At 40.8% G+C, this 27,034-nt stretch overlaps 2 protein-coding genes across 3 annotated transcripts; both read left to right on the plus strand.

Annotated features, from left to right (window-relative positions):
- Nucleotides 1-9,801: 9,801 nt before the first annotated feature.
- cyp27b1 (cytochrome P450, family 27, subfamily B, polypeptide 1) lies at nt 9,802-17,290 on the plus strand. The gene is made up of 9 exons (XM_084348333.1): nt 9,802-10,050; nt 12,041-12,231; nt 12,431-12,621; nt 13,971-14,171; nt 14,744-14,907; nt 14,999-15,165; nt 15,251-15,332; nt 15,422-15,619; nt 16,158-17,290. Exons 1-9 carry the CDS (start codon nt 9,832-9,834, stop codon nt 16,269-16,271), a joined length of 1,527 nt encoding a protein of 508 aa, XP_084204459.1. The 5' UTR covers nt 9,802-9,831; the 3' UTR covers nt 16,272-17,290.
- Nucleotides 17,291-18,184: 894 nt separating this feature from the next.
- On the plus strand, nt 18,185-23,360 carry mcrs1 (microspherule protein 1; the record flags this gene model as incomplete). 2 transcript variants are annotated; one of them, XM_084348513.1, is made up of 13 exons in its annotated part: nt 18,185-18,377; nt 19,144-19,560; nt 19,656-19,820; nt 19,935-20,044; nt 20,148-20,256; nt 20,349-20,487; nt 21,421-21,496; nt 21,595-21,623; nt 21,727-21,819; nt 21,937-22,019; nt 22,163-22,250; nt 22,720-22,847; nt 22,946-23,360. In XM_084348513.1, the coding sequence occupies 12 exons, from the start codon at nt 19,144-19,146 to the stop codon at nt 23,030-23,032; spliced, it is 1,524 nt and encodes a 507-aa protein (XP_084204639.1). In that variant the 3' UTR covers nt 23,033-23,360. The 2 variants fall into 2 exon arrangements, with proteins under 2 accessions (XP_084204639.1, XP_084204640.1); XM_084348514.1 differs by lacking the exon at nt 18,185-18,377 and having other exon boundaries at nt 19,135-19,298; nt 19,422-19,560.
- Nucleotides 23,361-27,034: the final 3,674 nt, after the last annotated feature.

Here is a 27,034-nt window from a genome sequence, read left to right on the forward strand (position 1 = left end):
ATCAGGTTATGATTTCAATAGTTAAAGCAATCACTCTGGTTATATGTGCCCATGAAAAGCATATTCGTGGATGTATTGGCAATGATTTATTCTTGACTGAAGAGAATTTCCTGTTGTTGTAGAGCACTACAAACTGCAACGAGGGGAGAAAAGGCTTGTTTATTTGCTACGTGGCACATTATCAAGCTTTGTATGATGCATATTTCATTTTTTTCCGAGTGATTGTAATATTGTTCGCCATCTAACCCCTTAAAGTTGCTCTTGACCTTGGAGATTGGAGTCAAATGGCAAATAATTCTCAACACACGTCGACTTACTTGGATTTTCAGAAGCTTTCATCCACACCTCATTGCCGTCCATGACAGCTGAGCATCCCCATCTGCTGAGGAAGGCCATGTAATGTGACTGAAAGCATGAAAAAACTCAGTTAATTGAACCTTGTTCTGAGAATTATTTACCAAACTTCAAAGATTGAACCTTTCAGCTGAATTCTGTCTCATTTCCTCAATTCCACATGTGGTTTGATGAATACAGGAAGTATTCACAGATTTTTATGGTGTGAAATTGTTAACCATAAAATCTGTGATGTTGTTGAAGAGCCGCTGTTCTGTTATCATTCATTATTGCCATGTGGCAACAAAGCCATTTGTGTCAGCCAAAGTACATCATCTAACATTTTAGTACCATCAGGTCATCAAACAAGAGTTTAATTAAATGCACTGAGGGGGAATAAAAAAAGGGAAATCTAATCATTAGCACTTGGCAACACTAGTAAAGCGATGTGGATGCTGCCTTTGCTTCATACCCAAAGAATCTGTTGCATCTGGTCATCAGTTATTGAGGTCAACGGGTAATCCCCCTCTGATAGTGCTTACAGAGGCAGCTGTCCATGAGTTATAACACAGAATGTGCTAAAACTTTAGTAACTGATTTCATTGTCACCTTTCTCCTCTGTCAGGTTCATAGATGCAATTTAGCTCTCAGTACACAGTTAAAGCAGTGTAGTTTGTCGTATTTATAATTATTTGCTTTCTTGCCAAGAATGTGATGAGAAGATAATCCAACTCTTGTTTGAATGGTTATTATGAAGCTACAGCCAGCAGTCAGTTAGCTTAGCTTAGCACAAAGACTGGAAACAGGAGGAAACAGCTAGCCAACAAAATATGTCTACCAGCAGCATTATCATGGATCCCACTGGTTTTCCTGCAACACCCGCCCTACTCGGCCTCTGATCAGTTGCATTCTCTATGTTTGACTCAAACTGTTAACTCATAGTCATGAGTACTTGTGGCGCTGGTTAATGTTATGTCTGTTTTTCTTGCGGACACCCCCGTGTCTGATCTACCTCACTAGCCCAGAGACACTGCAGCTGTGACAGCCAAAGAGCTTGATGTGTTTACTTGGGACACTACGGCTCACAATTTGCTGCATCAACAACACTGTTGGCTGTTTGTTTTACAAACCAACTGCAAGAAAAACACAGACACAACCCAACACCAGACAACCTGAACATACACTTAGGAAATAGCATGCTAGCTAGCTAATTCTTGTCTCTTTTGAGGTCTGATTAAACAGTTAAGTCATCGTGGCCCACTGACCACCTTCTCTCCCTCTGGTTGTCCAGCGGACTGCTAGCGCCATGAAAATGTATGTCAGAGAAAGTTGAACTTTGAACTTTCTGACCTTCTACCTTTCAAAAAACGTGTTGGACGTATAGCAGGGAGTACCAGCACCATGAAGCCGTCGATGCTTTCATCATACGAAAACAATTGATGCAAGCAAATCAGAGGAGGAGTAGGATGGGTCTTGCAAGAAAAGCAGTGGGATCGATAATAATGCCTGCAGTTGTATGGTTGTACTATTTCTTGGCCAGGAAACTTTCACACTTCCCAAAGTGCCAAAGTTACTGAAGTCTGGAAACAGGAAGTTACTGCTCTTGGCCAAGAAATAGTCAGGCACATAAGCACACCATAAAAACAGAACTTCTTTGTACACGTTTTTTATAGTGATTAAACAAATGAATTGAAATTTTACATGTCCCCCATTTTCTAGTCTTTGTGCTAAGCTAAGCTAACTGTCTGCTGACCGTGGTGCTATATTTACAGTACTGATATGTGAGTGGTATCGATCTTCTCATGTAACTCTTGGCGAGAAAGTTAATCTCACAAAAAGTTGAACCACTCCTTTAAACTGCTCCATCTTCCTCAGTCTTCACTCTCCCAGACCTTTTCAAAGCCGTTAATACTGTAAACCACCAGACTCCAACACAGGCCAACAAGGGGATCTCTGTATGTGTGCACTCATTGTTCCATGTCTAACTGAACTCATCATTTATCATGAAAAAGGTCTCTGATCTGATCTTCTTTATACATTCATAATCACATCAAAACATTCCTACTTCGTTACCAAGCCACTGGCACATAAACTCTGCCTCTCTTTCCTTCCTGATACTCAGGTTGAGGTGTGCAGCTCTGCGGCCTGGTTGACATCTCCAGCTGGATGACTGCCCGTTACCTCAGGCTCAGCCAAAACCATCTGAGCTGCTGCACTCCAACAGAAAATCCTTACTTGTTTCTTCCCACAGCGTTAACAATAATGTTGAGATTCTGCACAGCCACATCACAGCAAACCTGCCATCCTGCAGGCTAGCATCAAATCCTTCCTCACTTGGGACTCTCCACTCTGGACTAATGAGAAACCTCCACTGACCTGAGTTTCCAATCTAATCTTTTGTTCTCTTTGTCTCTGAACTGTGTCCAACCCCATACTGCATGACTGCCTGTGACTATTGGGAAGAAAATATCCCATTGTGGTTGAGCCTGTACTCCTGTCCTTCAGTAGTTTGGGTAATTCCTCCACCTAAACCCATCACCAGTACCTGCTGGCTCCCCTCAGACTGAAATGAAGTTTCAAGAGTCACAGCTCTTTCATTCTGTCTTGTGTTGCAAACTCATCTCTCCAAAAAACACTCTCTTGACCTCGAATCACTTGTTTACTTTTTCAAACCTCTCTCCTCTGCCTATTATGTTTGACTCTGTTTGAAATCTACAATAAAGTAGTTCTTCTTTTCTTGTATTGGTCTGCACCTCTTCCCTGCATGGGATGACAAAGACTGACCTTACATGTGGTATTTCATTGGTGACATGTCCATGGGCCACTACCCAATTGCCAGAAAAAGGTTGGCAATGTACGTCTGTGCAAACCACGGACATGTTGAAACTTCACATTTCTATATGTTGCACATGGTCTTGTCGCCATAAAGACGGCTACAGGCTGTCCCGACGTCAGTCGGTTGCCACTAAAATGCTGAAAAACACCCTGACGTCTCGTGAATGCTTTGATTTATCTTATTTATTATTATTTTTCAGGAGTCCAAGAGAGGTTTCAGGTGTCATCACACATCACACATAAAGTTACATATTGAACGAGGATTGGTGTCTGAAGTAAACTCAGCTTGTACGTACACGTGTTAAACTGAGATTTCAGGTGATCAGAATCTTTCCCACGTCAGCAGCTGAATATGAAAAGACATTTTAGTGTCAAAGTCTGCACATACATCATTCTGCAGAGCGAAGGTAAAACATCCAGTGTGGAATTTCAGGCTTTAAAACACATTTTTACCCATTTCTAATAAATCTTCTTTTTTTATGCTAAGCACCAAAGGCACAGCTGTTAAGCTTTTTCATATCTCAAGAATCATTTCTACAGAATCAGTTTGCATTCAGTGACTTGGAGTCTGGACATCAAAACTAAAAAAATCTCTATGAGAACAATATTGCTCCAGCCAGATGACCAAACCAGCACTCTCGGAAAATAATTTAAACTATTTGAGTAAACTATCAGGTCGTAACTAAAAACACTGCTATCTTTATTGCGTGTCCATGTTTGCCCAACCACCACATGTAAGTGATAAATATTAGGAAATCTGATCCGTCCAAACCTTCCAAAGTAAGTAATTGCCGCTGATGGACACCAGTAATCATTCTGAAGGGGGGAGCAGCTGCAGCTCTCCTCGGCTCTCTAACTGTTTACACCTGCTGCTCATAACATCATGACTGCTTCATTATTTAAGTCAGCTTGCATTGGATGACCAAAATAAGTGCCATGGGGTCACAAGTCATGTCTAGACTGATGCATGCTGGCTATAGGTTAGGCTCAATCTGTCCTGTGAAAATAGAGATTTGCGCTTAGCACTTCTTCAACATCTCCACATGGATCCAACTTTGGTTCCTTCCCAGGGTTTCTTCCAAGTTGTCTTTGCCATACTAACAGCATTTTGTTTGTCCATCCATTCCTTACAGGATGATGTTTCTGCACAAGTAAATATCACACTGTGTGAACACAATCGGCAGTCAATCATAGATTTTAGTGAAAAATCATCATAGTTATTTTTTGTATAGTCAATTATCAATTCTAATACAGTAGCTCTTTGCCTTTGAGACACTTCTCAGGAAAAAAAATGTGGTGGACATACATCATATTCATGAAAAAGACTTATTTATATGACAGATCACATCTGGCGTCCACATGTGCTCTGTATCTAACAGATGCCCTTTACCACACCTTAAATACCTATTTTATATTCATGATGTGAACGTGTCTTTAAAAAAAACTGCACAATCTTAATCAGTTACCACATGTAAGGCAGTAAAGATCATTTTTCAGTAATTTTATTGCTCTATTTTGATTCTTTCATTACCACATCCTCATATCCTGTGTGCTCACGAGCAGCTGTTGGGCATTTGGCAAATGTTGATGTCATAACTCTGTTCAAAGAATCTCTTCAGTTTATTGTTATACAGATAACATTTTGTGTGTGAACACGTCTAAAGCACCATAAACACCATAAAGAGCAAACTATTTATTTAGACGAATGGGAACAACATGCATGTATGAATATGAATAGTAGAGGAACCTAACACAGACGCTCAATCACTGAAATTGTACTCTTTGAGTGAGTACTTAATGCTGTGATTCCCCAGCTTGTCAGCTAAAAGTAATGAACAGTTGACAAATAGCCTTATGAATAATAAATATACAGTTTAAATATTTAGAGTCAGTTGGTGATTTGAGGGGGACTCCGTCCTCCTTGTTTTTCAGCCATCCCCAATCTCCATCCCTAGCAGCAGAGACAGTGCAGGGGCAGAGGGCTTGTTTGGTTGATGTAGTAGTCTAGTCTGTCTGACTCGTTGATCCTTAAAGCAACACTATGTAACTTTCTGCTGAAGGATAGTTGATTGAGTCTCTTTCCAGCCATCCATCCAATCATCACCTGTTAACCACCAATCACAATCATATATCAAATCCTGTCTTTGCCTTTTGGACCTGAACCATTAACCCAAAGCGTTGGTATTTGACGATTTGGGAATGAGACTCAACAATCGACTGTCTTTCTCCAGAATTACTTTAAAAGTTACATGGTGTTGCTTTAATCTGACTGAACCAGATTATCATGTTTTGTCTTGGATGTGATATTTTCTGTAAACCTTATACATAATTACTCAGTTTAATGCTATATTAAGCCTATATTCTCTATAGAGCCGCGTCACCTTCATGATGAAAGTGACAGGTAGCATTGTGTAGTCGCAGAAGAGCAAGAGGATCAAAGAGACACACTGCTACCTGTAGTATTCCTATTCTCTTCCCCCAGACCGACCACCTTTGGCTTTATGGTTAGGGTTACAGTTAAGGTTTTTGGGCCATCCCCCCCCCCCCCCCCGTTAAACATTAACACTGACCGGTCAGAGTGATCAATACATTTGTTTCAGCTTTCACCACTCCAAGTGGCAGTTCAATGAAAACCATTGAGTAGTTCAATGCTAAATGTTGTAGTAATATAAATTTTCCTGTAAATAATTGGCCTGTAACTAAAATCATTTACATCCTGTTTATGACTCTTTCACAAGAGCATTTGTATCATGATGGTTAGTGGTGTTGAAGAGGAGCTCACCAGCCTGCTGGATAAGAGAAAAACAGCAAACACAACCACTCTAGACACACGCTCATTCATCTGCACCTCTGGGCGCATATACACTCTTCTGATACCACCCAGACAGACAGACTGTAGCAATGAACTTTAGCACACTAGTCTCGGAGTATAGCAGCCTCCCTTCTGGGCACTGAGCCAGTACAGTAAGGGGAAATACCGGGTACCTCTCAGGCTATCCCTGCTGCGCTCCATAGCATGATCTACAACTGGGCCACATCAGCTCGCACCGCACCACAGCACAATGAAGCCATTCTTCCACAGGATTTCTTATTATGGTTTTCATAATCGATATTAATCCCCCGTTACTCAGGCAAGCCAAGATTAATTACAAATGTCTGGTTTGGTGAATTTCATTTGTGTCAGACTTCTGTGTGGCCTTAAATCACCAAGAAACTGAAGATGAGCATCTGGGCCGCAGTGCCAAGAGCAAAAATTAGAAGATCTGTCTTTGAAAACCCAAGCAGAACAAGATAGAGGAAAAGCATTTCTACATATTCAGAACTTCCATTGCAGAGACGTTTGTGCAGTCCTGAACACACAGATATCAAAAACATAAATTTCAAAAAGCAAATCTTTGGTTTGATTTGTTTGCAGTGAGTTGTGAAAGACTGAGACTAATCAAGACACAGGTGACCTTGTTTTAAAAGTTGTTTATGTGTTTTGTCTTTATCTCCTTTAACCTTGAAGATAACTTTCCATCTTCCACCAGGAAGTCTCGTGTACTTGTCTCGTGTATAGACGTTTTCTGAAGACCTTTGCACCTTGCTGTACTTTCATACTCATAACTCAGCATCATGGTTTGTTTTGTGTCTTCAGGGGGTCAGATATGTAGCGATTGCTCCAGTGCTTAAAAACGTTCCTCCGATATCATCCTCTCTGCCCTTGAGGCTTCGTTCAATACAGCCGGAGCTGCTGTCGAGCGTTTTCATCGATTCATCATCGTTGACTTGGGTGCCTTTAATCGTCATTATGCAACCTAATCAGTTATCTCACGTTCTTACCACTACTATTTATCTCACGCTCGTATAATCCGTTTTTCGTGCACCTACTGACGTCTGTGTTCAGAATGAATGTCTGCATCATAAGAACTCGTGTAGATGATTGCGGTTACATCACGACCGATGTGGATATTACTTAAACTGTTACTTCAAAACAATCTCTACAAAACCAGCCCGGGAGTACATCACTGGGTTGTTATTTTTCCCATCACTTTCATTCATTGGACTACATTTAGTTCATGACATTTTGATTTCATCACATCCAGTCCACACAAGCAGCAGCAAGTCGTTCTCAGGAGACTGAGCTCTCTTCCAGCCCATAGCCAAATAAATCAGTCTCACTTTACTTGACCTTTGTAGAATGCTGACACACGAGAAAATAAAGACCCTGTCCCAAAAATACATTGTATAAGTGGCCTGCACGAGATCCCACAACACCAACTAGATGCTCAAAAATCAAAGTGTCATGTAACATGTCAGGAGTGACCCCCAACACAAGATGTTACAGTGGGAAGTGCCTCTGCAGGATCTGTCTGACTCGGCAAAAAGCGCTTTTTCTGTTCATGATGTCAGAACATCGCAGTGCAGCAGGCCTGTAGTAAATCTGGTTGATGCTGCTCCATAAATAATATGTCGCTCCACTATTATTCTCAACATCATCACAATCTGAATCATTTCTGAACAACCTGTGTCAGCTGTTCTACCCTGCGTCAAAATTCAAGATTAGGCACCACAACTGATTCAAGTATTTCTTTTAAATGTTATATTGATCATCTTTTAAGGGAAATTTAAACTAAAAATTGGTTTATTTTTCACTTAGGAAACACTTCTGGAGCTCCACAGCAAAACAGCGTCGCGGCATTCTCCTAAACAGCCAAAGTCGATGGGGACTTGTTTTGAGACTTAAACAAATCAAATTAAAAAAGCCTCATATGGCTCCATACAGCTCATCAGGCGTAACTCAAGTCTCCAGAAGCTCGTGATCTCAAATTGATTTGAAAAGACACCCACTTAGTGTGGTCAAGCTTGTGAACCCGCTGAAGACTGGGTGCAACGCTTTCTACTAGTGAAGGTTTCTGTAAATAACATCTTTCCTAATCAATTTGAGATCTCGGCGCTTCAGGGGACTTGGAGTACGCCTGATGAGCTGTATGGATCCACTTTATGTTTTTTTACCATTGTTTTTTATGTGTTAAAACAAGTCCCCATATACTTCAGTTGTTTAGGAGAACGCTGCAGCGCTGTTTTGCTATAAAGCTCCAGAAATGTTTTGACTACAAAACTTTACCTGACTTTCCTTCAGCATGGGGGTGATTATAACGATCATTTTTTCATCGTGGGTGAACTTATCCTTTAATGCTAGGAAATGACTTATTGTTGCCACTTTCTTACCTCTCCTGGACTATGGGGAGGTTTTGTACATCGTCTCAACTCGCTCTCTTCAACTGTGGGACGCTGTCTGTCATGGAGCTGTGAGATTCATGACTGGTTTTAAATCCCACACACAGTTTTACAGTGTACTCTTTAGTCAGACGGTCATCAGTGAGCATGCACAGCACTTTGCACTGTTATAACTTCCTTTATTAATCCAACCTTGGACTGCTGCCCACTTAAATCCACCTAAATGTCAGTAAACAGTGCTGCCATGGCCTACGCTCCCTATCATCATGATATCTATGAGGCTTTTTAAATGCATTCTTTATGATTACAAATTAATTGAATTGTGTTTCGTTATAACATCTCTCTGTATGTTTTAAAGTTACCAGGAACCTCTTGAAAACAAGAGGGTGTATCTCTAGGGGGCTTTTCTGTAAACACTGAACACGTTCAAATGCACCAATGGATAAGACAAATAAAAGTCAGCCAAGTGTGAATTCACTGCTGAGATGCAACTCGCTGGAGTGCAGAGAGCTCTTCCATCGGGCCTCATTATTTTAGAGCTGGGGATCGCCAGGCAATCCTCTGCGCTTCTCTGAAACTGGTTGATTTCTAGTTAGAGCATACGAAATAAATGGGGGAAATGTCGAGGCAGATTCTGAGTACAGCCCCGGGGTTGTTACTTCACAGTCCGCACACATGGTGCTTTGGACAAATGCCAGTTCAAATGAAATCAGGTCAGGATTTGCTCTCCCTCGCTAGGAAACCTACAAAGTCAGCAGAAGAATTGGTCATATCTGGGTAAACAAAGCACCACCAGGTAAGAAGAAAGTGGAAAAAGACAGTTCGACATGCCTGCTTCTCCATGTTTGGCTTGAAATACTGTTCAGGTGTCTTTTCTTGATTTAGGCCCTCTGCAACCGTTCTTACTCATAAAAGGCCTGTTTTGCAGCTTAGTTTGAGGCACTTTCTTTTTATTGATTTGGCTATCTGTGCTTGCTGCTGGCCTACATACTGGTGTGTCTGATTTATACAACATTGGCCTTGAGGATAAGGGATCTTCTAGGCACACAAGACACCATTTCCACAAGTGCGTGATCACCAAACAGTCTGCTGAGATATCAGAGAGCAAAGTGCTGCAGGAGGAGGGGGGACCGGCCTGAGCGGTAACAGAGAAGTCATGTATTATTTATCCAGGGCCTCCACGTGTGCTGTGTCTGGGATGGTCTGAGCTCAGCCCTCTGATTGGACACACCTTCCTCTCGCCGCACGCCTTCACGGTCCCATGCATGCGTGGGGCGGGGCTTGCGCTGCACTCACACCCATGATTGGCCCAGAATAATACATTTTTTACAGCTTTATCTCCGCGGGTCCGTGGAGCAGTTCGCGCGTTATAAATACGGCCACCAGTCCTGGGAATGGAAATGAGCACCGACCTCCAACAGAGCCCAGTCCGGCCTCCGCTTCATGATCTTTGTGAGAAGGATGCTGCAGCAAGCTCTCAAAGTGTCCGCCGGCAGGAGCGCCATCCCCCTGGTCAAATGGATGGAGAGGTGGGCTGAGGGCGCGTCAGCCGGCGCGCAGAAGGCGGTGAGGACCCTGGACGACATGCCCGGACCGTCTTTCGCCAGCTTCGCCTGGGACCTGTTCGCCAAACGGGGGCTGTCACGGCTGCACGAGTTACAGGTAAAACGATTAAAGTGCAGCGGGGATTGAGTCAAAGAGGTGCCAGGACACTTTAAAGCACATGCATATTTGCTGCACTTGATTTTTTAATGTAGATGCATGCAGTTGTGTCTGCACTAAGAGGACAGCCTGAATGTGCATCTGAGAACAATGGATTGCATCTGGGATGGTTGTAGGAGAAGACAGCTGATCAATAAAAAGCGAGGAGGACTTTAATGTGATTGTTTTAGGACATCACTGACATTTTGAAGACGTTTAAAGCATTTTTTTAAAATAATACTGTGTTTGTCAAAAGCACATTCAGGCTTCTCCATCTCCCCCACTGAATGATACAGACATGTGTCTTATTTTCCTGAAGTCAGTTCTCAGTAGTGAGTGAGCACCAAGTTGGATACTGGACCTGATTGGCTTCCTGTGATGTCACCAGATCACATGTGGTGTATGACCTGTACTGAGGTGTAAGGTGAACAGATCCTCTCAGCACCAAACTGAAGATAAAATCATGAAGTAACAATAAGCAACGTGCATTTCTGAGTGGAGGTGGTCATGCATTGTAACTAAGTACTGTACTCAAGTACTGTACTCAAGTAGATTTGAGGAGCTTGTACATTTTCTGCTCCTCTATACTTCCACTCCACTTCATTTTGGAGGCAATTATTGTACTTTTTTACTCCACTACATTAATTTGATCATTTAGTTACTAGTAACGTTACATATTATGCAACATCAGAGCCAGATTAGCCCATTTTAAAAATTGTTTTATCAGCAATTAGATAAAAAACAAAAATCAGAAAAATGCTAAATAACAGATCGGTCGGGCAAGAATTGGTTGACTCACAGTATACAGTGGCCCACATGCATGTAAATATGTGTATGATTTACTTTTACCTGTACATTTGATACTTAAGCAGTGTTGGATACAGTACCCAAAAGTCATACTTGAGTAAAAGTCTGAAAGTTTCTGATATCAAATGTACTTAAGTATACAAGTTAAAGTAAATTGTAAAGTGGAGGTCGAGTCGACCCGACTGATTATTAGAACCGATATTCAGCATTTCTCTGATTTTGGGAATTTTATCTGATTGCTGATGAAAATAAATTAATTTAAAAATGTACTACTTTGACTCTGATGCAGTAATCACCAAAGTAGCTAGTAACTACAAGTTATCAAATAAATGTAGTGGAGTAAAAAGTGCAATATTTGCCTCCAGGATGTACCGAGTGGACCCAAGAATTATACTCAAGTATGATGCTTGGGTACTTTCTGAACATTATATCGTTACCGTGATATGAGACCTATATCGTCTTAGATTTTAGATATCGTTAAATCGTATATGCTGTTTTTTTTAAAGCAACATTATGTAGAAATTGGCATTTTGTGCGTTTTGGCGCCCCCCACAGTTTCTGAGTGCAACACCAGTGTCGTCAATACAAATCCCAGGTCATGTAGCTGCTGACTACAAACTAAACTCATCTGTTGAAAACTTGTATTTAGAAGTAAACGTGTGTAACGCTATGATCCGACCCTCATAGAGATACACATCATATTTTGCGATAGCCTATAAATACTGCAATAATATTTTAAGAGCTTATCATCCAGCCCTAAGTGGAGGTGACTCTGATCTAAATTTCCCTCTTGAGAAGTAAAGATGGAGGCTTTCTGTCTCTCCATCCACTGATTTATGATATTTAAAAGAAATCCTGTTACTGCTCATCCACTGTGTGGTAGGTCTGTTAAATATTTTCTAAATTAATTTAGCCGTCAGTTTTTAACATGTCAGGGAAATATTTGGCTGACCAAACTGCTCCTGTCAAGCTATGTATATTCAATAAAGACGATCTAATCATTAGTGGGTTAGAAAAAGGCTGCAGGCATCTTCATTTGTTAAAACTGCGCTTCAAACAAAATGAGAGTGCATCTGAAGGTGGTGCCAATCATCTCGCAGCCTGCAGGGTTTTCACAAGGTCAACCCTCTCTCTCATGTCCCAGCTGGAAGGAGTGCAGCGGTACGGGCCCATGTGGAAGGCGAGCTTCGGCCCCATCCTGACGGTTCACGTGGCCGACCCAGTGCTCATCGAGCAGGTGCTGAGGCAGGAGGGCCAGCACCCCATGAGGTCCGACCTGTCCTCCTGGAAGGACTACAGGAAGCTCAGAGGACATCACTATGGACTCCTGACATCGTGAGTGTCACTCATTCAGACTTTTACTCCTCTGTTTCCTCTTTGTTTTCATCAGATGCCTCAAATCTTAAGAAACAGTCAATGACAACGTGAACGATTTATATTTCTCTCTTATCTTAAAGCAGCAGAAGTTCGGCTTGAATTGTGCGCCCACATGCTGTCCTAACATTTCTTCGTTTTACTCTGTGTGTGTTCCCAGTGAGGGGGAGGAGTGGCAGGCGGTGAGGAGTCTCCTGGGGAAGCACATGCTGCGGCCGAAGGCGGTCGAAGCGTACGATGAAACCCTGAACAGCGTAGTCAGTGACCTCATCGCAAAACTTCGCCATTGCAGACGTTCCCAAGGCCTCGTCACCGACATCACTAGGGAGTTCTACCGCTTCGGCCTCGAGGGTAAGGTTTCACATCGAGACTGAGGAGGGGAAATGTCACGTGTCACTACGCTGCATGTAAACATTGGTAATTAGGACCAGCCACAAGCAGGAAGTGATATTAATTGATACCACTGACATTTTTAAATATACATGCCTGTCCAAGCCTGACTTGCCCAATTTAATTACAAGTAACCCTTATATCACCTTCCCAGTGGTGGAAAAAGTATTCAAGTCCTTTACGAGAGTAAAAGTACAAGTCCTGCTTAACTTAACCTTAAGCCTCAGAAGTAAAAGTACTCATGAAGCAGAATGGCACATTTTATATGTTACACAGTATATGTATTGTATTATAAATACATTAAGTGAATTAAGTGTTTCTTTCCGGTAATAAAATTACTCTTTCTGTGAATGGAGTCTGGTGGATTTGGCGTAATCAGCGTCGAGGCTATTTCTGGTAAAAGATAAAAGCTCTTTCTCTGTAGGGATCTTTTCAGCAATCTTTTTAACAACATTAGCCTGTTAGTGGCGAAAACAAGCAGTTCAAGTGAACTTTCTTTGATAGTCAAAGTAAGTTCACAAGGGAAGTCGGTTGGAGCCGCTGTGGCTGATGTTTTGGCTGCCAGCTGAAGAAGTCTGATGAACCGATCCCAAAACTTTTTTGTTCCTATTAGTCAATTACACACCAAAAGAGGTTAGAGGATAAAAATACCATAATTTTCCTTTAATCTGTGACATAACTAAGTAGAGTTAGTACCTACGGTTGTCAGATAAATGTAGTGGAGGAAAAAGCACAATATTTTCCTCTAAAATGTATCGGATAGTCCTTCAGTGAATCTGCTTTGTTACTTTCCACCATAGTTCCTCTTCTATGTTATAGGAACTACTACTTATTAACTACTGCTGATTGAATAAACTCATTTTACAGATCACCTTTAAAAAGAAAATAAATTGACGATTACACACGTCAGAATGAAAAATCTGTGATTAGTTCCCGTCCTCGAGGCTCCGCAGCAGTTATTGTTGCAGGAGGAGAGCGTGACATTCATTCATCTTCTCAGACTAAACAAAGTTTCAGTCCAGTGACCATGTGGTCACTTTGCAAACGTTAACTCTACCGTTGATGATTGTATTTTCGACTGGAGGCTGGGCTGAGACTGTGGACTGCGATGTAAAGCCATTTTTAAATCTCATTATTTTGGGATGTGGTTATTATTTCCTCTTCGTGATATTTTTATTGCGTAATTTTGCCCATGTTATATCTTATTATCATTATTTTGCTTTTAAAAAGCATTCGTTGTGGTTTTATCCAGAGGTTACGCTACCTCCTCATTTTCTGTTTTTTTCATTCTTCTTTTTTTTTTCTGACAGGCATTTCCTCAGTGTTGTTTGAATCCAGAATCGGTTGCCTGGATCCGGTTGTTCCTGAAGAGACGGAGCGTTTCATCCAGTCCATCAACACCATGTTTGTAATGACGCTTCTTACCATGGCTATGCCAAGTTGTCTGAACCAGCTGTTTCCTAAACCCTGGAACGTCTTCTGTAAATGCTGGGACTACATGTTTGACTTCGGTAGGTAGTTTGTCCCAAACATTTGAGTTTTGTGACAGTGATTATTGTGTAGTTAACACTGTATTATACAAAAGTTCTTCTGAAAGTGAGAACATAGAATGATAATGATGAAAAACATCTAGGTTAAAATGCACAACATGAACATGGAGGTGGAACATACTGTACGTCTTTCCACACTTTATGTAATCACCTTCCTACTGGCCAATTCTCAATTCTTATTGGCCGCTGCTGGTTTCCGCTCAGAAACCTTGCTCTCACGACTTATCCAGATCTGAGACGTCAAAATCAAACATGTTTAAAATAATCATGGCTCAGGGAAAGCAGGAGATTAAAGTCCTCAACCCTCACGCACTACAAGATCATCTGAACATCAGTCACGATGATCAAACTGTTGTTTTTCCTACAAAATAAGAAAACAGAGAAAAAAAGTCTAGTTTATAATCGCTGGGGAATTAATGCATGATTTTTAGGACTAAGAGGGAAACTTGATCTCACCGCACTAAAAACCTCAAGACTTCCTGTTGTTTCTTACTTACCGTCCCCTCACTGTCAAAATCTCTCCGTGCCTCCAGCTAAAGGCCACATTGACCAGCGTATGACGGCCGAAGCAGAGAAAGTCGCCCGGGGCGAGAAGGTGGAGGGCCGTTATCTCACCTACTTCCTGTCGCGGACCGGGCTGCCCATGAAGACCGTCTACAGCAACGTCACGGAGCTGCTTCTCGCAGGAGTCGACACAGTAAGAACCATCGCTCTGCTCCTCCTCTCCACTGGATTCTGACGTCGCTCCCGCAGATTTATTAACCTCTCGTGTACCTCCATCTCTTCAGATCTCCAGCACTTTGTCCTGGTCATTGTACGAGCTGTCCCGTCACCCCGAGGTTCAGGCCTCGCTCCGAGAAGAGGTGTTGAGTGTGCTGGGTGGTCGAAGGGTACCGGAGGCAGCAGATGTGGCTCGCATGCCTCTGCTGAAGGCCACAGTCAAAGAAGTGCTCAGGTATAACTCAGAAGGCTTCAGTTCATTTACTAAAGATGTTTAGTTTTCAATCTGCAAGTTTAATTATAATATTGAACTTTTCCAGGTTGTACCCCGTTATTCCTGCCAATGCCCGAGTCATTACAGAGAGAGACATCCAGGTTGGAGGCTACCTTATCCCTAAAAATGTGAGTGTGGTGAGGGAATCATTCGTACTCTGCCACGATGATGATCTGCATTCAAATCCTTCACACTTTCCATCTACCTTTCCATTCAGACTTTGATCACCCTGTGCCACTTTGCAACATCCCGGGATCCAGCTGTGTTTCCAAATCCAGATGAGTTCCTGCCACAGCGGTGGTTGAACAAGGACCAGACTCATCACCCGTACGCCTCCGTACCCTTCGGGGTGGGGAAACGCAGCTGCATAGGTCGGCGTATCGCTGAGCTGGAGCTCTACCTTGCTATCTCTAGAGTGAGTCGGCTGGACATGATATTATTTTTAAATAATTAATTAATTAAAATATTAGGCCCTAAACCTGGTCTTAATCCAGTCTGAGTTAGGACAAAGGAAGAATGTGCACACGTAGAAAACAACAAACTGTTGGTCAGCTTGTTGGACTGATACGCACATTTACATAGAAAACATATACTGGGACCAGCTCAAGTCTGCTGAAACATGATTGGTCAATACCTCTGAAACTACAAATGAAAGCCTGAACACTTCCAGTACCAAAGTCGTGTCCTTTCCTACAGACACACAGGCAGAACCTGTTTCTAGAGGTTATGTAACAAGTGATTTAGATTGTTTATGATTAAATAGTTTGTTTCTGTCTAATCCTCTTGTCGCATGTTTTCTTGGAATAATGTAAGAAATTCAAAGAACGGGATTTGTGCAAATCCTGTTCCTTATGAATTAATTTGATTACTTCCTAATCCAAGTACAGTATTTCGGTTCAAGAACACTTCACCCTGTAGTTAAAACCTGTTCTCTCCGGCTCTGCTCTCATCAGATCCTCGTGGAGTTCGATGTGAAGCCGGACCCAGAGGGAGTTTCCGTGAAGCCCATGACACGGACGCTTCTGGTCCCTGAAAATGTCATCAACCTCCAGTTTGTTGAACGGTGACCCACTCTTCTCTCCCCTCGTTACGTGAACTAGAACGTGAGTCTCTCCGCGGTAGGGAGTCCCAGCAGGCGGAGTTTTCACAGGAACCGACGGACTGCTGTTAGAGCGGACCTTCAACCTTCGACGGAGCAAAGGCCGAAACCCCTCCGTGCCTGTCACCTGATGTGAGGAGGCTGATGTGGGGAAGGACAAACGAATGGAGGATGAGCAGTGAGCGATGTAACTCCAAATTTAAAACTGTATATTTTCTTTTTGTATAAAATTACCATCGAGCACTTATTTGCACAGAGGCCAAGATCAAGCCAGTGATCTCCTTCAGCACTATCAACAGACAATCTTCAGACTCACGTTTTATCCTTAAAGTGAGTGTTGCATTTACATGTCCGTGATTTTCCTGACTTGGGTAAATCTAAATCTGATTATGAACTGTGATCTTCTGCACGCTTCACTAAATACAGCAAAATCGTGCAAATATTTCATTTCAAGCGTGCTACTGCATATGTTACGCCAGTATACTAAGAGGCACGTTACATCTCTCGCCAAGTCTGAGATACACAGTCTTAAATCATCCGAGTGTATTAGGGGTCATCCGACTGGCACGCAGAAACACTGTTTCCAAATATCTCCAGCTCGTGTTGAGCTACTGTGAGAGTTTTATGTAGATATGATGTCAATATATTGGTCAACTACTTGATGAGGTGTGTATGGTGAAAAACTTTCCGTGATGTGTTACATTAAAGAAAAAAGGCAGCTGTTGAAATGATTCCTGCGTCATAAAGCACAGTGCCACTGTTGAAAAAATCTGTTTCTGTCGTCTTAAAAATGTAAATATATGCCACGATTCAACAGTGCATCACAGTGAAAGTTTCTGTCTTTAATTGTTTTTCTAAACCTACTATGAGCGATATAACACCATTTTGTAAATGTAAGAAGCTTCAGTATTTGAACTATGTATTTATTCTAATTTAACACACTTTGAAACTGTTACTGTAAATGTCATTAAAAGGTTTCAAGTCGGACTTCTGTCTGTTCGTCTGTTTTATTAACCAATGAGAATCCAGATAATAACGCCTGTTTCTTTTGTCCTTCTGAGGGAAAATAACCCCCCCGTCACCATCAGCTGCATCAGATTAGGGATCTTAGCGATCAAACACGTTTGTAACTGTCATTAGTCTGATTCCTGTGAACAACCACCATGCACGTAGGCAGTGATTTCTAAGAAATACAAGACTGAGTATCAAAGTTCCTGCGTGACATGGCCATGTGGACTGTGCAGTGTGAGTGTTGCAGCAGCAGCAGCAGCAGCTGTAGGTCGATAATTTGGACCAAGTCACTGCACTGACGTACTGATCAGGGTTACCTGAAAACATTCATTCAAAATGAGACGTCAGCTCTGAAAGCTACAATCCAGGATATGATCTGTAGCTGCCTAATATGAATGGACTTTGTGGGCTTGAAACATTTACCGCTGTGTTTGCATGTGTATTATGTGTATTAGATGGATTATTAGCTCACTGATGCAGAAGCACTGTGAAGCTAAGACCATATAAAATCAATATTTAGACTGAAGAGAGATGGACCATGAAGAAACACCACAAGAGTTAATAAATGCTGGTTTTGTTTCTATACTGGGTAAATATATATGGGTTATAAGAAATACATCTACACTGGGAAGTTTTTAGATTCCTGGTGGGGGAAGCAAAAATAATTTGATGTGGTTGATCTACTTAGCAAATAAATAAATAAATAAATAAATACTATAAACAATAAACTAACCCCAAATGTTAAATCCCAAATGTTAAAAACACTGTTAAACATTTCAGACTGAGGTTGTCCCTTTGTTTCTTGTGTGAATCATGTTTGAGGTGGGTGCCTGCACATAATGTCCACGGGGGGGCGGTAATGCGCCGCGAAGCTGTTTGCTAACCGCGAGAACGCCTCTCAGGAAGAAAACAGGGCAGCTAATGCTAACAGGCATACGTCAAATTCATGTAGCCAGTTAGCCATGTAGCTTGCTAACGAGGTGGTTATAAAAAGGCATAAACAGAATACGCGGGCTCCGGTTTACGGATCAGATACCACAACGAAGGAAAATAGCGAGGAAAGGTGAGTCACAAGACAGCGTAGCTAATTGTATTAGCCTGCTAACGAGCTAACGCTGGCTGTTGAGGGAACGTTGGGTTTGCTAAGCTAATGCTAGCTAGCCCTCACAAGCTGTCGTTATCAGAATCCCTCTCTGGCGTTATTTTGATCAAATTATGTTGTTTACCCAAACTGACTGTCGTGCAATATTGTCTGGGCTATCTTTTTTGTTCGCCACAGTTATTATTTTCGTGCTAAATATTACGTATAGAAGGCAACTGGAAATGCTAAAGGGCTAACGTTAGATGTAAACAAAAGCATTGCTAAGTATTAGCCAGTCCATCCCCCTGACTCCCACGTACAAAAACATACCTTGGACATGCGTCTCATTAAGAGTTGTTCTGTAACATTGTGGAAGTACTTTTCACCTGAAATGTAATTCTTCTGTTTAGTTATAACTTTGACGATAAGTCCAGTATAGGTGATGTATACTGAAAGATGTTTGTCATACAGTGTTGTTATGATGGTTTATAAAGGATTGACTTAATTGTTAACAACTGTTTTTCAAAGTAAGATGCTCCTAGAGACTGATGTCCAGCCTCTGCAGTTTGTTGCCCTTTCAAAAAAGATGAAACTATTCTTAGTTTGGAATATTTGTATAATTGTGTGAAACAATAAGTAAAGTTTAAGCAGAAAGGATGTCTATTCTCACCATGTCTTAAGTCCTTCTACTCTGATCTGTGACATGTCTTTATAACTTCCTCCTGTGTTTCATGTTGTGATGGATCAGATGCAAGCTGGTGACCCTGTGGTTGGTGCACCGATGGCAGTAGCTGGTGCTCAGAGTCGGTCAGAAGACGAGGAATCACTCGGAGTAAAAGATGTGAAAAGGACGGCAACACAAGCGTTTGGCAGTGGTGTTCCCAAACGCAGAAGTTCATCCAGGTTTAATAATCAGTGCATTCAAAGTGAACAAAGATGTGTTGTTCAATGCTCAAATAAATACTGTATGTTGTTTTACTGTGGTGCATCTGCAAATGTCAAAAGAATTGTATGTATTTTCTTCAGGTCAATAAAGAGGAAAAAGTTTGATGATGAATTGGTGGAGAGCAGTCTTGTGAAGTCGTCCAGTAGAGTCAAAGGTCCTCCTGTCATAGAGCCTGTCCGCTGTCCAGGGAGTGAACCTTCATCTAGTGAGAAGAAGAAGGTACATAAGACCACACACTCCAAAGATTATTTAACGATCTAATGATAAGCTTACATAGGTTTGACAGATGTTTTATATGCTTTTGTGTGACTCAGGTGACAAAATCAGGAACCTCTCTCACACCACCTCTCACCATGGTAGTAAACCCTGCACCCATCACCAAAAGAGTAAAGAAAAGCAAGCAGCCTCTACACATTACTAAAGACTTGGGACGATGGAAACCCACTGATGACCTGCTTCTTATAAATGCAGTGTTACAGGTGAGTTAAATAGAAGTTATAATTAATGTCTGAAAGAATTGATGATGTTTATTAATTAATTTGACGATTCTGTTTGTATGACTGATGATCTAATGAGTCTGTATTTGTCTCTAGACCACAGACCTTACTTCTGTTCATTTGGGGGTCAAGTTCAGCTGTCGTTTCACATTGCGGGAAATTAAAGAGAGGTGGTACGCTCTCCTCTACGATCCCGTCATCTCAAAGTAAGAGACTCAGCCTGCAGCAACTATACCTTCCCCTCCAAGTTTCTATATTAGTAACCTATCTAAAAGGTAATTCATTTCTCTCTGTTGTCTGTCTGTTAAGGCTGGCATGGCAGGCCATGCGTCAGCTTCACCCAGAAGCCATTGCAGCAATCCAAAGCAAAGCCCTCTTCAGTCAGCCTGAGGAGGCACTGCTGGCCAAGATTGGTTCAGTAAGTTTTACTGTCGCTTACAGTCAGGAGGTTACAAAATACAAAAGGCTTTCTTTTTGTCTCAAAGCCAGCTGTATTTTGTCATTTATCAGACGAGTCAGCCCAAACTAGACATGTTCCAGGAGCTCCTGAGCAAACACCCTGGTGTCTTTCACCCATCTCGCACCCCCAAGAGCCTGCTGGTGCACTGGCAGCTGCTAAAGCAGTACTACCTACTGGATGACCAGAGTGGTATGTCGAGTTGCCTACACATTTACTCCACTTCAACTTCAAAACATTTACTATTTGTTTCTTTTGTTGTCTTCTTTGATGTCTTTTGGGATTTGGAATATGGTGAGCAATCATTGGCAGGACAAGGCAGCAACATTTTTCCTCTAAGGAAATGTTTTGATAACCAATAACCAGCAGTTACATGTGTTTGGAAAGGCCAGAGGACAAGACTCTTCTTCATGTGTACCTAGCCAGAGTGAACAGTTGATTGTTGTTGAATTAGAGCAGTTTTACACTTTTTAGGCATTTGTTTAGAACTAATAATCAAAAAGGTTAAACGAAACAAATGATATTAACTTAAATATAGAGTTATTATAGTTACAAAAAATAACTGTAATTTATCTGTTTAGATGGTATTTATTTCTCAGTTACATCTCAATTAAGCTAACTAGCATGGCACTCAAAATGTCTGAGAAATGTTCATTTTAGCAGTGAGCTTCCCCTGATCAACTCTTACTGTTTTCACCTGACACTTGTCATTTTCCTCCCAGTTTTATTATTAATTACAACTTTTGAGTATTGACAGTAGATAACCAAAAACGAACACATCCTCCAGAGAGGGGAATCAGGCAATAAGAACGTCTAAGTCCGAAAAGATGAATATTCGACCAGTTATATTTAAGATTCAGCACAATTTGCCAAGATATGTAACATTTGACAATTATGAGGGAATGAAAAAACAGTTTATTGAATATTCATTTCAAGTAAAAACTTAAGTGTGAAAAAAGAAAAAAAACTTGTGAGCCTTTTAAGTGTGAAATATATATATCTAAGGGAGCCATGGGTGTTGTTTGTTTATTTATTTATTTATTTATTTATTTATTTACATACATAAGTAATGAGTGGAGCCATTCTGTATGTAATCATCCTCTTTGTTTTGATTGTATGTTGCAGTCCAGCCTCTCCCTAAAGGTGATCAGGTCCTCAACTTCTCTGATGCCGAGCAGATGGTCGATGACGTAAAGTTAAAGTAAGACCGTCTTTATTTTTGAAGTATTCACTTCATGTTTCTGTAATGTGACAGCAGATGGCAGACACTGATGAGTTTGTCTGTTTCTCCTCACACAGGGAGAGTAGAGATGAGGTGTTGGAACATGGTAAGAAGTTTGATTATGAATAAACAAGTTGAAATTCCTGATTGTCTTGATGCTGTTTGAATAAACCTCCTCACTCCTGGTTTACCTTCGTCCTCCCTTACAGAGCTGATGATTTCAGATCGTCACCAGAAAAGAGAGATCAGACAGTTAGAGCAGGAGCTGCCTCGTTGGCAGGTCCTAGTGGACAACATCACAGGTATGTAAACTTTCACTCGCCAACCGAGCGCAGATGGCTGTTGTAGATGTATTTGTTCTGAGGAATCCAGTTTGGTGGAACTCATTAGTGTTTGTTTGTGTGTGTTGGGGTCACCAGGGATGAGCATGCCCGACTTTGACAACCAGACGCTGGCAGCGTTAAGAGGACGAATGGTACGCTACCTCATGAGATCCCGAGAGGTAAGAAATCTTCCAGAAACAGTTGCTGCAAAGAAGCAGGTTTGAGGTTTTATGTCTGTGAGAAGAAAAGATAAGGATTTTTTTATCTGTGATGATGCGTTTTATTGCGTTTGCCAATTATCTTTTGTTTCATGTTCACACAGATTACGTTGGGCAGGGCGACCAAGGACAAACCCATAGATGTAGATCTAGCACTAGAGGGACCTGCCTGGAAAATATCAAGAAAACAAGGTGAATAAATACAAACATTGTCATGCAAAATGATGTTTTAAAGTAATTTGCTTTTAGTTACTGGCAGCAGCTGTGACAGGTTTTCATTTTAATTTTACACACAACCCTGTAAACTCGTTTTAATTTGGCCAAGGCCTGGACTGAAGGCTTGTGTAAAGCAAGCATGGATGCTGCTGTGAAAACCCCAAATGTAGTTCATCTCCACTGAAGGAACCTGTCCTGTAACCTTTTTAGTAACTCAGGAATGCTAAATGTGTTTTTGACCAGAGGAACCAGGGTCTAGATTCTCTTCTGCTATCCTTGCCCCAAAAGGACAAGGCCTCTTTAATAATTTTAATCGACAACTGATGTCTTTGCCAGTATATGTCTTTAATTGATTTATACTTCTGTTAAAACAGTAATTGTTTCACACCCTCAAACATTTTTGGAATTAACTTAACTATGTGATCACATGTATTAATGTCTGCAGGAATTATTAAACTGAAGAATAATGGAGATTTCTTCATCGCTAATGAGGGTAGACGACCGATCTACATTGATGGCAGACCGGTCCTGTCGGGCAACAAGTGGAAACTCAACAACAACTCAGTGGTGGAGGTGTGTGGAGGGGGTCAACTAAGTTGTATATGACATAATTTGAGCCAACTTGATATATTTGAGTGAGACTAACCATTATATTGTGTTTGTCTCTTCAGATTGCAGGTCTTCGCTTTGTGTTTCTAATTAACCTGGAACTCATCTCACTAATAAAAGCTGAAGCAGCCAAGATGACACAGCAGTGAATGTCAGCCATCCAGCAGAGGAGAGAACATACAGGAAATACTGGATCCAGTCAGTCCTCCTTTTTCCAACAGTGGTTAACAGTTTCTCTCATGCAGTAGCACAGTGGTGCTATCACGAATCAGACAGCCATGTTAACCTGAAATGTGAATTTAAACTGACTACAGCTAAATCCTGGAAGAAGATAGTAACAGGTTTTACTTGTTTGGACATTTTCCATGTTGTAATGTAGACACTCTCATGATAGAGCTTTGTTTTTCAAGTTTTTCAGAACATTGTATTTAAATTCTGTAGTAAAGCTTTTTCAAAATATTAAACTTGTATACGCAATGTCCTGAAGTCCGTTCTACTGTTGATATCAACAAAATGATGTACGTCTAGGTGCTGTACCATGACCTGGATGACTGGGAACCTTCAACAACAAGATGATGTACAGTACAGTCAGAAACATCACATCCTGCATATTGGAGGGATTCTGACATTTATATCCAGCTGTCAACAAGTAGTTGAAATATTCACATATATATCACAAATATCACAAATTACAAGTTTCCTCAAAATATAATAAATTCACTGAATGATCTGCATGTGTGGAGGTGTTGAGAAAGGACTCGGGTATTGTTCAGCGTGTTATCTGTGGCCCAAATATTCCAAAGTATATGTTTCACATGAGAACCTTTATAATGAAATGTGTTTCCTCTAATTTCTTTCGTGATTGACAAGCTAGAAATTAGAAAACTGTGACAATAAAGGAAGTGGGAACAACAATCCACAGACACTTGAATTACTGAAGAAAATGAAAACAGACCGCAGAGCGACAGTGAGTGCTACCTCTCACACTTAAATTAAGCCGACATTAAACCTCCTGCATGACTCACAATTCCTCCGTATTTGTATATGGATCAGCAGTGAAATAATAGATTAGTGAAACTTAATGTGTTGAATTGTTGTGGATCTTGTAATCAATGAAATCAGCTTTTTAGACATACAGTCAAATCTAGTTAATGTTGATGCATCATATATATATTTTAGCTCATTATTTTGAAAAGACTTGCCGTTACCTTGCTTTGCTATCAAGCTGGGGAAGGAAAGATCATGGAAACTTGCACATTTAAAACTATTTTAGATTTTCTGTATAATGTTTTTCACTGTCAAACAATCAGGCAAAATCAGGTTTAAACTCTTGAAAGCACACATCAAGGATTGGGCTGAACTACGTGAGGGAAATTTTATCGTTATAGAATTTTTTTTCAACCAGGGTATCGAAAAGTACCAAATAATCGAAAGATAATAAAATAATATGAATAAACATTTCATATTTTAATCAAAGATGGGGCCGAATTGAAGAAAAGATCTTAAACTTGAATTGCTGCAGTGTGATTATGTGCACAGCAGGTAGTGCTAGAGACAGACAGCAGGCATAATCTGTCTGACTGCACATATGAATGACCTGCCGTAGCAAATATGTCTTATTTCTCCTGGTTCAACCAACTTCTATGGTCAGGCTGAAATACTGTTACCTACCTCAGGGCAGTTGGTTATGCACATAAAACTACAAAAACATTTTTTTTGTAAATCCATGTGAGCTGCATAAACTACACTCAATCATTCATAAATAAATGGCAGAAAACTTTTATCTTCACCTAAACTCCACATGAAAATAACCTCATCACTCAAATCATGATGTAACAGCTCCATTAAATTAACACAGTGCATCCAACTGCAAACCATTTCTCTTGAACAAATTTGTATTTAAGGCGTGAGTAAAGTTCAGCTGCAGTCTGGTTGGTGGCTTTCTCTCTAAGTGTTGAAATGTCAGACAGATCTGTCCCTTACTTAGTTCAAGGAATTGTCTTGCCTGCTAAATGTTTCAATGATCAACAGGATAATCTGGTCCGTTCACACAGTGTACCTTATTACCATGAAGGTGTCTGGCCCTGCATAACTCAACAAAACCATGATAACTGCACATGTCTTTACCTCTATGAGTTTTTAAATCAAACCTTTTACTGTCAAGATGCATGAAGGTACGTGTAAAATATACCAGGGTTTGGAAATACTGTCCTCAAAAGACAGTACAGTCCAGTGAAGCTGTCGTTACCATAGAAACTCAGCATGCGCCACAGGTCACGTTTTAACTGTATTTCCCCCAAACATGGCGCGGCTCACCCTGGCAAAGTTTAAACAAGGGAAGCAGTCAACCCACAGCCACATTTTACACAACAGTGGTTCAATCCTAACATTACACCTTCTTCTTTTTCTGTAATAGTCTGCTTCTCAAATATGTGTCTGTCTTAACTGTAAATGCCTAAAAACAATGGTGGAGGAAGTATCCAGATATTATTCTTAGCCAAAGTAAAAGAAGCAATACATTTATGTAAAACTACTTTAAAGTATTTAAAGTCCTATTGGATTACTACAGAAGTATTATTAGCTAAATGTACTTAAATAATAAAAAGTAAAAGTACTAGTATGACCCCTGTGACCGATATTCAATCTGACATTGTTAGATTGTTCATATTAATGCATCAAGGTGCGAAGTACAAGGTCCAGGGTCCATTTATTTATTATTCTATATCATTGATATACAGTAGAGGATGTTTCAGGTTGTTTTAATCTCCTGAGTCTTGAACACTGCAGTCTTATTCTTGATCGACCCCCACCCCAAAGCATCCCAAATCAATACCTGTACTAATAAATGTATAGTTTATTGTGGTTATGTAACACAGTAACAGGTAAAGTTATCTGATTATTCTATGTGCGTGCACTAAAGTCATTAGTTCATTTGTCTCTGTTGATTTGATATTTTTAAACACTTCCTACTATCCTACTTTTCCACCTCTGCACCGAGACATATCTCTTGTGAAATGGTAATATTTCCAGGCACCTGTCTACTTCATGTGGCTGCAGTTTACTGGAACAATAAAGTTTCCTGATAAAGACTTCCTCATTAACCTCTCCTGACAAGCCAGCAAGAGTACTGAGGATCTGCTTTGACTTTTGTGAGAAATTAAATCGTTTTCCATTCAGTAATCAATGTACTGTAAAGACCATATCAGGATGTGAGAGGAGGAGGGGAGAATCCCCTTCTGGGGTGAGGGTCAGGAAGTCATGTGAGGGGCAATTCTCTCCCTGTTCGCCTGAAGTGTTTACAGGAAGATGACATGATGATGAGATTTACACTCCAATAAAGGGTCACTTTCCTGGGAAAGGCATGATCAACCAAACATCAGGGGGTAATTGTTTTGGGAAGCAGTGATTAACAACCGTTGTAAAAGTCAGTAATCCCCACTCTGTTTGTATTTAAGTCGGAAACATTTGAAAGACTGCAGAGGACACTTCGGGTCTTCTCTCCGTGCTGCATGTATTAAAGAGATCTGATTCATCACGCTGAGTCTACGACTCTTCTGAGAATGAGCAACTCTCTTCCTTACAAAGGAGAATTTCCATTATACTTAAACAAATAAAATAAATCCAGGAGGGAAAAAAACCCAAATGTTGCTTTTGATGTGAAGACACCGTCAACACAGCTTTGAGTTGAGATTTATGTCAACTCATGTTGTTAAAAAGCCTTTATTTGTTGAGTCAACTCAGACTTAAAAATCACGAAGAAGAATAAACGCATACATTTGTTCAAGCCTCCAGTGCACTTCCCCTCTGCATGTTTACCATGTAAACTCAGGTGCATTCAGGGTTTGCTCAGAGAGTTTAAGAGACAGAAAGCTTGATATATGAGTGTTAGTTCATGGCTGTATTGACCTGCTGGGAAGCAAAATAAAATAAATCAAATTACATGATAACTCACACTTTCAGGGAAGCCATCCTTTTATTAGGTGTCTGTAAATTGTAACTTGCAGCAATATTAAGTGTTGACATGTATATTATTAAATCCTTGTTAATCGTGAGACTCAATATGAACACATTTTGGATCGTTAATCAGATTGTGAAAAAAATCCCTTTGGCCAGTGTGCCATGTAACAGCAGTCTTGATGCTAGTTGCCCAT

The sequence above is a fragment of the Pagrus pagrus genome (genome assembly GCF_965226575.1).
Source record: "Pagrus pagrus genome assembly, chromosome: 3".
Lineage (NCBI taxonomy): Eukaryota > Metazoa > Chordata > Actinopteri > Spariformes > Sparidae > Pagrus > Pagrus pagrus.

Bases quoted from the DNA above. Each gene is read 5' to 3' on its own strand.
- cyp27b1 (XM_084348333.1), top strand. From the start codon at position 9,832: ATGATCTTTGTGAGAAGGATGCTGCAGCAAGCTCTCAAAGTGTCCGCC. The intron at 12,622-13,970 runs GTAAGGTTTCAC...TTTTTCTGACAG, and splicing joins CTACCGCTTCGGCCTCGAGG to GCATTTCCTCAGTGTTGTTT. The intron at 14,908-14,998 runs GTAAGAACCATC...CCATCTCTTCAG, and splicing joins TTCTCGCAGGAGTCGACACA to ATCTCCAGCACTTTGTCCTG.